The sequence below is a fragment of the Mus pahari genome, chromosome 2, assembly GCF_900095145.1.
Source record: "Mus pahari chromosome 2, PAHARI_EIJ_v1.1, whole genome shotgun sequence".
Lineage (NCBI taxonomy): Eukaryota > Metazoa > Chordata > Mammalia > Rodentia > Muridae > Mus > Mus pahari.
The window spans coordinates 16,338,290-16,351,211 of record NC_034591.1 but is presented as its reverse complement, the minus strand read 5'-3'; the positions used below and the strand labels follow the sequence as shown (position 1 = coordinate 16,351,211).

General features: G+C 42.5%; 1 protein-coding gene across 4 annotated transcripts in view; it reads left to right on the top strand.

Moving 5' to 3' along the window:
- The first annotated feature begins 1,732 nt into the window (after positions 1-1,732).
- Positions 1,733-12,922, top strand: part of Napepld (N-acyl phosphatidylethanolamine phospholipase D) — a 37,738-nt gene continuing 26,548 nt past the window's right edge. Inside the window, exon 1 of one of the 4 annotated variants that reach the window (XM_029535708.1) lies at positions 1,733-1,809. Coding sequence is in view for 1 of the 4 variants with exons in the window: in XM_029535707.1 (XP_029391567.1) it covers positions 2,184-2,191 (8 nt within the window). In the remaining 3 variants the exon portion in view is untranslated. Of the gene's footprint in view, positions 1,810-1,976; positions 2,376-12,922 lie in introns of those variants that run through there. The other 3 variants (XM_021191397.2, XM_029535707.1, XM_021191396.2) reach the window with 3 other exon arrangements.

Here is a 12,922-nt window from a genome sequence, read left to right as displayed (position 1 = left end):
CACCACCACCACCACCACCACCATCACCACCCCCACCACCACCACCACCACCATCACCACCACCACCACCACCACCACCGGTTAGATTACATTCCTAGAGCTAGCCAGCCGGCAAGGTCTATTTCCTTATCTGGCTACTTCCTCCTCCTGAGGCCACCTACCAAGGTGCAGCTGCAGAAATATTGAAGTCCAGCAATCAAAGCCCCCTTCGGTTCACTTACTTACCATACTAGATTACAATTAAGCCCCCCTCATCCTAACTGGGTTTCCCATTTTACCCTTATAAACCTCCTCCATTTGCCTTTGGGCCACTTATCTAGAGGCAGTCTCTTGTTCCTCTCTCCTCCCTTTGTCCTCTATCTCCTGTCTTTGTCTCTTATTCCTGCCTTCTATTCCTCTGAGGCAAACACATCCACTGGCCTGCAAGTTTGGTCTTGGGGGTCTTGAGACAACTCTGTTGTCCTCTTACAGGTATGAAAATGCTATTGTGGTTGTGAAACCCAGAATATTTCTTCTTAGAAGAGTCAGACAAATGAAATTTTGTATCTGAAATGTATCTAAATGGCATGAAAATACAGACCCATTTTTTTGTGTATATGAAATGTGTTCAGTCACGGAATAAGAGCAAGAAATGACATGTTTAAAGTTTCCTAGCAAGGATGCTAGGAGTCGAAGCAGTGATTGCAGTCTGTCCTTTGGGGTTGAGTTTATAGTGCTGTCTTCCCTTCTTTTTTAAAATTTGCTGATGCTTGCTGAGAATTATTCAGCCCCACCTAGGCGCAAAAGAGCTGTCAGGAATACTAAACTTAAAACTAGCAAAAGGAAAACAAGCAATCCGTTACAACTGCAAACTACCCTGAGGAAATCAGGTATACAGTGACAGTGCCCTGCAGTATTATAAAGTTATAGTCACTTTCTAAATGCATTATAGTTTGGTTTGCATATTCCTAGCGTAACTGTACTAATGCCTGGTCTTTCTTTTCTTTTTTCTTTTTGCCAACACAATCTCAGTCTATTTAGTCCTGGTCTATGAATATATCTCACAAAGACCTTCAGAGTATTTAAACTGTCAGCCCATCTATTTACCATCGAATTCTAATATGACTTTGCAAGTTATCTCTTGAAATAATTTCAACCAGTTAAGAACTTCAGAATTGTAATTTTATGTTTTGATCTTATCCTGAGATTTCAAAAAGCCAGACATTTAGAACATTATATGCGGAAGGCTGACGTAATTTTAGATGTAACTGAGTACACAAGGTAGTGGAGCCATTTATACTCAGTACTCACTATATATAATCAGTGTAACCGAGCTCTTTAGTCAAGACTGTCCGTGCTGTTCTACCTAGTGGGCCACGACAGGCACATTGGTCAACCGGATTCTTCTGGGTTTCGCAACTGTCGAGGAACGAGCTCACGTGACCTGGAAGGCAGCGAGCCAATCTGGTCAGAGAGCTGGGCAGTATCAGTTCCGCTCGCTGCGCGGACTTTACCAAGATGGCCTGGAGGCCTCTGCGCCTCCGTCCTCGGGGGCAGCCATCTTGGGAAAGGCCAGGCAGGGGGTGGCGTCCGGTATGACCGGGCTGCAGCCTGGGACCGCATGGTCAAGAGACGACCGCCACCAAAGATGGGGAGGCGGCGCGTGCTGAGGCGCTGCGTGCAGCTGTTGGTGTCCTCAGCCGGGCTGGGGTGGCGGGGCCGGGGAAGGAGGAACGCGGGCGTGGGCCGTGAGGCAGCCGGGCCCGCGGCGCCGAGGCCCTCAGGCGGGGAGACGCGACGCAGCGCGCGCCCGCCCGCCCTCCGCGCAAGGTGAGCCCGCCCCTTCGCTCCGCCCTCGCAAGCTGGCTCCGCCCCTCGAGCTTCCGCACCGTCCAGCGTCCTCGCTTCATCCCGCCTTCTAACCAACTCCGCCCCCGCCTTCCAGCCCCGCCCACCGGCATGGCCCCGCCCACACGCAGCGCGCCGCCTCCCCGGGAACCTGAGCGCCTGCGGGAAGAGCCTCCCTGCTGTTTGCCTGGGTCTTCGCGGGAGGCGGCTGGGCGACCGCGGTTCTCTTTCGCTGGTTTGCCCCTTAGTCTCGATATCTGCGTGGAGCTGCCTTTCTGAGGCTGTTCGGATACCTCGGTGAAGTGCAGCGGGTTTCGAGTAGGTTTCTAGCACCCAAGCCCTGCCTCCTCCTGGAGATGCACTTGTGAGTGGCAGGCTTCTTTTGAATTATCGCACCTCTGGAGTTGCGGAGCTTGCATCTCTGGATCCGCTGACGTGAAGAGCCACCGCGTTTTTAGGCGCCTAGAGGGAAGGAGCTGTATTGGGATTTAAGGTCTACCATTCCTGCTGCAGATTCCCAGGTTACAGCTCCACGGATAGGAATACAAGTGGGTGTATCTTCATTTGGTTGTATGTAAATGAGTGGGGTCCACAACTTACTCAGAGCAACTTATTTCGGCTTCGGTGTAGTATTTATGTTCTAAAAGAATTCATCCCCAAAGCATTATTGCCGTTTTTCTTTAAGAGTAACTTATTTAACCACAGAATGAACAAAAGTACGAGGCGGGATTAGAGAAGGATGGCAAGAGACTTTTTTCTTTCTTTTCTTTTCTTTTTTTCCTTTTCTTTCTTTTGTACTGTGCTTGCTCATTAGATCGGCTATTATTGATGGCGGTTCAGATGGTCTCCCTTTCCCAAGGAGCGCGGTGTGAACCGGGTGATTGGGAATATGCGTTCAAGGTCTCCAGTGGAACCTGGATAATGTGTACTAACAGTCGGACCCAGAAAACATTAAGGGAATGAGAAAAGTCAACATCATCAAAAAAAAAAAAAAAAAAAAAAAAAAAAAAAAAAAAAAAAAAANAATGGGATTCTTGCTTTGCCTTTACTGTATATGTACTATAAAGGCTGCTTTACATGTTGTTATGCTGTGACTTCTTGCATGGGTGGTTTTGGCTTAGCATGAAGTCAGAAAGTCACTCTTGCAACACACTTCTCTTAAATTAAGAAATAATTTTCATCTTTATTAACAGATGGAAGTATAACAGTTCTGTTTTGTCACATTGGGTAGAAGTTAGTGGTAACAACATGATTTAGAAAGAAGTTACATAATCTTTAAAAGGATGATTACTTGTATCTTACAACAGTCTAATTTTTTAAAAGAATAGTTTGATTTTTGTTGTAAGGAAATGTTAGCTCTGTTAGAGATTTAGGGCAAAGATGTGCATTTAAAATCAGAATCTAAGAGGATTCCAGGGTTTGAAATGGGTGTAAGTCAATTGGAAATACAGTCATAATTATCAAAGATTTTATTTTGTTAATATTTTTACAGACTTACTGGCTTCACGAATTATATAGCAAGTGTCCAAGAGACAAACATCTTTAGTGTGTTTATCCTATTTCCTTTTCCACCCACAATTCCAAATTCAATCGGACAGATTTTTTATTTTTTATGTTTGTTAGATATTTTCTTTATTTACATTTCAAATGTTATCCCCTTTCCAGGTTTCCCCTCCAAAAAACCCTTATCCCCTTCCTCTGTCCTCCCCCTGCTCCCCAACCCACCCACTCCTGCTTCCTGGTCCTGGCATTCCCCTACACTGGGGCATAGAACCTTCACAGGACCAAGGGCCTCTCCATTGACTAGGCCATCCTCTGCTGCATATGTGGCTGGAGCCATAGGTCCCTCCATGTGTACTCTTTGGTTGGTTGTTTAGTCCCCGGGAGCTCTGGGGGTACTGGTTGGTTCATATTGTTGCTCGTCCTATGCAAAACTGATTTTGGTTTTTTCGAGACAGGGTTTCTCTGTATAGCCCTGGCTGTCCTGGAACTCACTTTGTAGACCAAGCTGGCCTTGAACTCAGAAATCCGCCTGCCTCTGCCTCCCAAGTGCTGGGATTAAAGGCATGTGCGCAAAACTGATTTTTAATGTTCAGTGTGACTGTTTGAAGACATTTTAACATAAGGGTTCTGTCATAAGGTCAGGGTTGTTTTATTGTTTCGGTTATACTTTAGTTGGTGAGTCATTCCTACCTATTTGTTTGAAAGAAGTCTTGATATTCTTCTAGGTATTTATTTAGAAAGCCAAAGGGATTTTTGTGGAAATTTAGCTTATATTTTAACTTTAGTTTGTTTTCTGTGTGCACGAGTGCACATGTGTATTTATGTGTGCGTGTGTGCATGTGTGTGTGTATGTTTCTCTCGGTGCATAGCTGTAGCTATAGTGGGGTTTCCCATCCCTTTTCATTCTGTATGAGTAAGAATGTGGCTGCATGGAGCGCCCTGTCTATGTTGGTACTATAGATTAAAATAAACACACATAAAATAAACAAGTAAAAGTGTTTTAACTGAAGTACTATTAGGCCTGTATAACATTGGCATGAACATCAGTTCCAGTGATTTCCACCGCAAGGTTGAAGCAATCGTCATTCTAACTCCTACATTCCTGAAGAATTCTACGTGTTTATAACTTACTGCTTTACTTGACCCGTTTTTTGAGCCTAGTAATCATTTATTCTGTTTTTATTTTATTAATCGACTTTTTCAACAGGTTATATATGTTCTTGGCTAGCTCCAGGAGCAGTCCATACATAGTTGTACTCATTCTACTGCCAACTAACCTTAACTGATGTATTATAACTTAAGCTTTTTTTTCAAGATATTTTTGGATGTTTATTTTTAGTTGATCTTGCTGATATAAAGTACATGACTTTATTAATCCTACTCCATGGATTAAAGACAGGAATTCATGAACCTGGGAGATTTTAGCCATTGGGTACTGTAGGGCAATAACTGATTCATGTTAAACAGATGAAGCAGGCAAGCCAAGATCACACAGTATAGGTTGCCAGTGCAGTATAGACTGTACCTTTAAACTGGATAAAAAGTTGGGGATGGCCATTATCATTGGCTGTGGAGTCATGGGACTAGATTTAAATGGATCAGCATAAATCAAAAGCCGACAGAAAAACAATTCATAATACTGAGTGTGGGAACGCATGCTCATAATTCCAGTATGTAGGTGAAAAAGACAGGTGAGGGATTGTGAGTAGGAGGCTGGTCTGGGCTGCATAGAAAGTTCCAGGCTAATCTGGGATATGTAGCAAAACTGAGAAAAAGCAAAGGGCGGAAGCTAGCATGGCTAGTTGAACAACCCTGTTACTCCTTAGGAGAGAGCTCTGTGTATATGTAGCTGGTACCTTCCATACTAAGGGTCACTAACATAACGACCAAATAGAAAATGTCTGATATACTCATATGATTTTGTAATCCTCCTCCTCAGTTAGAAGAATGAAGGTTGGACATCAGCGGTCCTTTAAACCGCTCGCTCACTTGTTTGCTTTATCAGACCCTTGGCTTACAGCTATTAGATGACCACAGTCATTTGTTTTGGAAGCTATTTTCTGTGTTTGAAGCCCCTTGCTCAATCTACAGAGATAATTGTTCCCGTTTTAAATGTGGTTTTTTTTTTTTAGCTTGCTTAGAAAACTCATTGAAGGGTCAAGCTCACCCTCTCTTTTACTGTAGTTAGAGAAAGAGCCAAGCTCACCCTCTTTTCTCCTGGAGTTCAAGTAACTAATAGGCGATTCAGCAGTTTCTGGACTTATTATTATTATTATTATTTTAAATTTAAACTAAACAAAGTCCTGACCTTGAGATAGAGCATGTCATTTCTCTTCCCTGAGCGGACCATGTCTCTGTGTGCTCTGCTAAGGATTTTTAGGTGAGATGTGATCTTAATTATCCAAGGATAATTAAGGGGAGCACATGGCTAATAGACAGTCTAGACTCCTCTGGCCAGATCCAGATCCTGGGAACATTCTATAACTCTGTGGCCTGGCTCGCTTTGCCTGTAAGGAGGTCACACATGTGTTGACTTTTGTCATGGGATAGATATTCAAATGGCAAGAGACCCTGGAGGGTATGGACTTGGTTCAACTTCTGTAGCTTCCACTTCTGCTTCTCTCAGGAAAGCTTAGCTTGTCATGATCTCTAAACCTGCTTTTACTGTTGCAGAGGTGATGTCCTTTTGACACTGTTGAGGGGCTGTTGATGCCTTACCGCTGGCTGGGCGTCCATGTAAACTTTTGTTTACATGGGATTAGTGCCAGTGCACAGTGTATCCTTCCAGTGAAGAATTTTGACCTAATAAACTTTTGATGTTCTCAGCAACATCTTCTTGGCTAAGCATAAGCCTGGATGTGCACAGCTTTGTGATTTCTTTTTTGCAGGGCCATTCAGATACTTTCAAATCATATTTTAAGTCAGTGTTCCACCTTTAGTTCAACTTGTATAAGTTTTATTGGGAGTATGGATGCATTTTGTGTTACTGATTAGTAGGCCTTGGCTGTTGAAGGGGCGGGGCTTTGCAGGATGCAGGACTGGAAATGTGAATAGTGGGAAGTTTCCCTAAAACTATACACATTGATGCCCTACCTGGAGATGTCTCTTTCTAGAAAGATAAAATGCAGGCTGAATTTATGACACCTTTTCAAAGCAAGGAAAGTATGTTCAAGTCCCCATGTTTATATTTTCATTTCATATAACTGAAACATAGAATCTTATTAATTTGTTAATTAATCTTATTATTTGTTGATGGGTCTTTTGTATAATTCCAAGTTAGAACACGTAATTAAAGCAGTACAATTTGAAAACCATGCAAGATTAAAGGAGTAATTTTTTTTTTAAGGAAATAGTGCTTATTGAATTCCTACTAATAGCTTGTTACTTAGAAAAGAAAAAAAACCACATTGTTGAAAGCAAAGTAAGATGGGGCAGTGGTGCCGAATGCCTTAGTCCCAGCACTTGGGAGGCAGAGGTAGGTGGATCTCTGTGAGTTTGAGGCCAGCCTGGTCTATAGGCAAGTTCCAGGACAGCCAGGGATATACAAAGAAACCCTGTCTCAAAAATACATGCATATATACATATATAAATAAATAAATAAGCAAACTAAGGCTAACCTATGTCAATGCTAGTAGTTTTAGTTTTTAAATTGTGGGTTGTACTTAGCTGTTAAAGATAACTCATTGGATTTTTCCTTGTAGGTTGGACTTGATCAGTGGAAGCACGGGCTTTGTGGTTTGATCAGCATGGGTTGGACCCTGAGACTTAACTGTTACTAACTTTTCTGACTTTATGCAAGCCTTACCCTTAGTTGTTTTTTTTTTTTTTTTTTAAGATACTCTTTTAAACTTTCCAGTTATGGCAGCTATATTGGACAGGACTGGCATTGGGACAGTTTGGAGCATTGCTTAAACATGAAGAAAGTACAGAACTGAACTGTTTTGACTTAGTGTGGCGTGTGCCGTTCCTGGAGTGTGGGCTCCAGATGGCTTCCTATAGCAAATGCAGGAGCAATCCGGACAGTGAGCTCCTTTCTCGTGGGGAGACTACCAGTAGCACTGTATGTGGCTTGTGGTTAAATCAGGTTGATCAGGGTCTGACCTACGTGGCCATCCCTTGCCGGAAAGCTGGAGATGTAGCTGCTCACCTGGACCAGGGAGGCTGGAGTTTATGGTGGATCTCTTTTGTCTTTACCGGGTCCAGCTGTGGACTCCACCCTTCCAGCCATTCCTCGTACCTTCTCCAGTTAGTGAGAGCGCCCTGTGTTGACTTAAGTCTCTTTGCCCTTTACTCTTGTTTCTCTTTTTATTTGATTTCCAGCAGGTGTTCTAATTGAGTCCTGTTCTTCATGTTTTCATTCCACAAGTATTTGTTGAACACTTAGCACTTGGGTATTGACTGCTAGGTATTGTTATATTACTGATTGTATTTTTTTCCCCTTGGCTTGGCTCTCTGGGAGCAGAGCTAAAATAGGGACTCAAGTAAATAGACTATAAGTCTGTTACTTATCTACTTTATAGGTGGCAAGGTAGTCTTCCCCATCCAGTACTGCAAATAATATATCTCATGATTATGGCACCAACTGGTAAAAGAGATTAATGCCAACCTAGCCTAAATTCTAGAATACCAGAGAGACCCTTGGGACCTTCCTAAATGCCTGAACCTCTTTGTGCTGATGATTAGTGACTTAAAGTACAGAAATGGTTCTCAGCCTTGATCCCTGACCAGGTTTGGCCCATGGGTTGGTCCTTCAGAGGTTTGTCTCAGCAGCCTCAGGCACAGTATAAAATCTCCACAGTTAATTCTGATGTGCCCTCAGCACTGGGGATCAGGCATGAGGCTTTGCTCTCCGGCTGGACGAGAACTGTTCTAAGAAGGCTTATCAGGCACATGCTAGAGATCAGGTCCTTTCTGGGCAGCCTGGTTTGACCATTGAGAGGAGGTGGGGGGTACTTAGATAAGTGATCTTTGACTGAACAGGTCAGACGCCGAGATGCTGAAGGGGTGTGATTTATCTGGAGCTGGCCTTGCCTGCCTTTTGTGTTGTCCCATTGTGGACATTTTAGCTGGGGCTCCGAACCCTGTCAGAAGTGCTGGTCCATGGTAGGTATTGGAAGTTTGTAGTCTTTGCTCTTGGGGGACAATGAAGGGACAAAAAGGAATGTGGTAGAGAAGATTGTTATTATTTTCAAAGCCAAGAGACTCTCAAGGCTTCTGAGAGCTTCCATGTGGATCCAGAAAGAGCTCTGGAGTTGGTAAAATCTTGGGCATGGTGGTCTTATTTTTAAGACTTGTGAGAATTCTAAGAACACCAAGGCTTCTGTTATTCAGAAATAAAAGTGAAGACTCATTCCTGAGTTGATTCCATTTCGTTTTATTTATTCCATTATCTTTAGTTCACATATATTAGTGTTTTAGAGTGTAATAAAATGGCAATTTATAGTTACTGAAGGTTTACTGTGTGCCAGGTACTGGACTAAGAGTTGTAAAACTACAGCATAGAGAGGAGTAGCAGTGGCAATGTTTGGACGGATTTATTTTTAAATATTTGTGAAATGTTTGTGATTTTTCCCAGACAGTCAAGTTTAGTATATTTTAATTATGTTCTGCTTTTAAAAATGCTTTTATAATTTACTACATGCTTCCTGTTCATTAAGAGAGTATACTGAGTTGACTTTCAGCGTCTGAAGCCTCCTTTGAACCTCGTGGCATTATTAGTTGATCTGAAACTGACTTCCTATCTCCCTCCGATTCTTGGTCTGTGTTGAAGAAGCCAGGGTCTGACCTCAGTAGTGCCTGGGCCTGGTTTCCTTGTAAAAATCTTTACTGTTGATTGTAGTTTCTTCTTGTAACCCTTTCTTTCAAAGGATGTGCCACTGTGGCAGCTTGAGTGGGATAACAAGCCTGCCATTGTGCTGTCTCATTCCTAAGTAAGTATAGGGCTCCAGCAACTGCTAGTGACTGTTATGCTTTATACCCTACCTCCTGCTGACGACCAGCCTCAGTCAGCCCCCCTCAATCCTCGGGAGAAATCAGGGTTCCGGTTACAGGTGGGTAGGGAGTCGTCGAGAAAGGTGACAAACAGACATGGACACAAGGGAGTGTGCTGTATCTGAATGTAATGTCAAAGTGAGCATCAGTCTTATATATTACAGAAAACAGAGAAGTTAAGTGAGGCCATCCAAGGAACATTGAAGTTATCTGATGCAAAATTATTATTATTATTATTTTTTAAAGATTTATTTATTTATTATATTGTAAGTACACTGTCGCTGTCTTCAGACACCACAGAAGAGGGCATCAGATCTCATTATGGATGGTTATGAGCCACCATGTGGTTGCTGGGATTTGAACTCACGACCTTCAGAAGAGCACTCTTAACCGCTGAGCCATCTCTCCAGCCCTGCAAAATTATTTTTACAACAAAACAGAGGAATGCATACTAAAAGCTAACAGGAACCAACTGGGATAAAAATCAGTGTTAACAACTGAGATCAAAAGCAGCCCCACCTAAGGCCAGCTTAATCTTAAAAGCATGGGCAAGGGCTTCATGCCCTTGCCATATTTCCAATTCTAGTCTGTTGTATAGTCCATCTTCCCCCTAGGCCATTGTAAATTCCTGTGTATGGGAGTGGCTCAGCTATCTATAGTTCTAAGTATTTACTCTAGTTCCTTCTTAGACCACAACTTCTTCCTAGGTCATTGTAAATTCCAGCAATGGGAGTAACTTGGCTTCTCTTTTAAGTATCTGTAGGGAATCTCCATTTGTTCGAAGAACTCACCAACCTTCTTTTAATATGCAATGTAGTCTACCATACCTGACTGTAATGAAGATTCTAAGTGTACTTTGCTAAGCTTGCCCTGAGATTTCTAACTCTAGTAGTAGATAGTAATGCCTGATTTCTTTCACTATCTCTCTTACAATACTAGAGGCAATTCTGAATGTCACTGAATAGGCAACATTCTTACTGAATTCCAAGCCCAGGGTTGGCTCAAGACTACCTAGGGCATTGGTGAAGGCCAGGAAGCAAAGTTCAATTTTGCTTAAGTATTTGGCTTGGAGACACCTATAATAAAACAATACTGAGGGAAAGCACACAGATTCGTTCACCGACTAAAGCAAGGACATTATTGGAGTATTCGTTATACAGGATGCCACAATTCCAGGAGACTAAGTTTCCGTGAACTTTTCGCCTCAGGACTGCGTCTAGGTTTCTAGGCCTGTCATGCCTACCCCTAACACCCTAATCCTAACCCTGACCCTAACACACGCACACACACACACACACACACACACACACACATGTGTGTGTATATATATATGTGTGTATATGTGTGTGTATATATATATATATATGTGTGTGTGTGTATAAAATGTGTATGTATATATATACATTCAAATATCTATTTAATATCTATTATATATTTTATATTAATCTTACTGTTTCTAATATATTAAACAATATTAAACAAGACAGTGTATGTATTGTATGCAATAAAATATCTATTGCTATATAATTATTTAATTAATGAATGATCTTCACACAGAACATTCTCCTTTTGTTATACAGTGTCATTCCCAGGCTTGGACATATTTGCCCTCACAGCACAGTTTTTCATGTCTGTGGGTGTCGCTCATGGCGTCTTACAGAATTTCAGGGATGGGTAGAATTCATTTGACTCTCCTGAAGTCCTTTAGAGACATTTCAGAGAACTGGGATGTTTTTATTTTTTAACCTATGCTATCTAGCATTGTAGTGAAAGGATTCTTTTCTTCCAGTAAATGTAAGGTGAACAACTAGAAAGTGTCTGCAAGTGTGGCTTTATTCAGTCTGGTATCTGAAAACATAATCCAGGTATTTTATAGATGTAGTGTCAGCATTCCTGTTGTACCAGTCACCCGGTATTTATAAAATGTCTGTTGTAGGAATTCTAATCTGCTGCTTCCTAATTTATGCAAAAGTTGAAGCCCCAAACATATGTTGTACTGTTGTGATTTTTTTTTCCCCTCTCACTTTTCAAATGATAAAGCAGTATTGAATTCTAGGGAGCTGGCATGTCTTAAATGTCAAAAGTATGAAACAATTCTGATAGAGGATTCTTGTTTTCAGAAAGCATTTTACCCATGTGTGCAGTTACTGAAGTAAACTATTTCTACAGTGTCATGGTTCAGACCTCCCTTTGGTTAGAGGGGCTGAGTCCTTCAGCTATTAAAGAAGCTGAAGTTAATATCCACTGTACTTGGTGGTTACAATATGCAACTGCCATTTTTTTTTTTTTCTTTTGTAGCAGATTTGTGTTTGAAAAGCTCAGAGGCGGAGCTTTGCAGTACATAGAACTCGCTTCTATCACAAGGGAAGGCCTGGGCCAAGTAGTGGGAGTGGGTGGGTAGGGGAGCAGGGGTGGGGGTGGGGTATAGGGAACTTTCGGGATAGCATTTGAAATGTAAATAAAGAAAATAATAACAATAACAATAATAATAATAATAATAATAAATATATTATAACTAAAAAAAAAAAAAGAACTCGCTTCTAGTTTTCATGCTTTTTCCTCTAGTGAGATTTCCCTTTGTGAGATTGTTGCTATAGACACTAACAGCGACCAGAAGGCAGCAGTTGGAGAGGCCCTCTCGGGTGGCTCAGCTCTCAGGCAGGCTCTGTGTGTCTCCATGGCATTAGGCTCAGGTTGTCATTTTTCCACATCCACTGAATGGCCTTTCAGGACTTTGCCTCTGAAACCTTCTTTCCAGATTGTCCGGGTTCAGTTCTCCTTGTGCTTCTCCTCTGCTCAGCCTCTCAAAGAGATTGCATGTGTGTGGTGTCATCATCCAGCGTCCCATGACATCATGGAAGTATTAGAAAACGCTGTGACTACTAGTTTTCATACACCCCCTGCCCCCCAATCCCAGACACTAGAAAATCATAGGTAGAGTTCCTGTGGAGGCATTTGGTGGCCTCAAGGTAGGAACGGTAAGATCTGAGAATCAAGGTAAGGGCTGCTGTGTGGAGGCAGGGGAGTGTGAGTAGAGCAGAAGCCTCAGCCTTTCTGAACCACCTTGCTGACTTTTGCAGGAGAAACCCTTGGGGCTCCTCTCTTTTGTTTCATTTGCATGAGATCTGCTTAGAGTAGACCAACTGTGAAGACAGTGTGTTTGTAGAAGGGTCACGGAAAGTGTTAAGTGAGGACGGTCATTTGGTGTGCAGACCTATTTTGTAGATGACTCATGAGAGAGTGAGGCAGGGCTGGGAAAAGGAGCAGGTACCCGGACAGATGTCACTCTGTCCCCTTGCTGCCACTCTTGCAGCAGCTTGGATCCCATGATTATCCATTGCTTCCTGTGATGTCGAACTCAAGTTCAGATCCAGCAGGTCAGGCGTCTGCTTTGCCTGGGGTGCCGCCAGGTCTGACTGCCTCCACCTGACTGTCTCATCCCGAAAGTTTCCGGCCATCCAAAGACTTTTTTTTTTTTTTAAGATTTATTTATTTATTACATTTAAGTACACTGTAGCTGTCTTCAGACACTCCAGAAGAGGGCGTCAGATCTTGTTACGGATGGTTATGAGCCACCATGTGGTTGCTGGGATTTGAACTC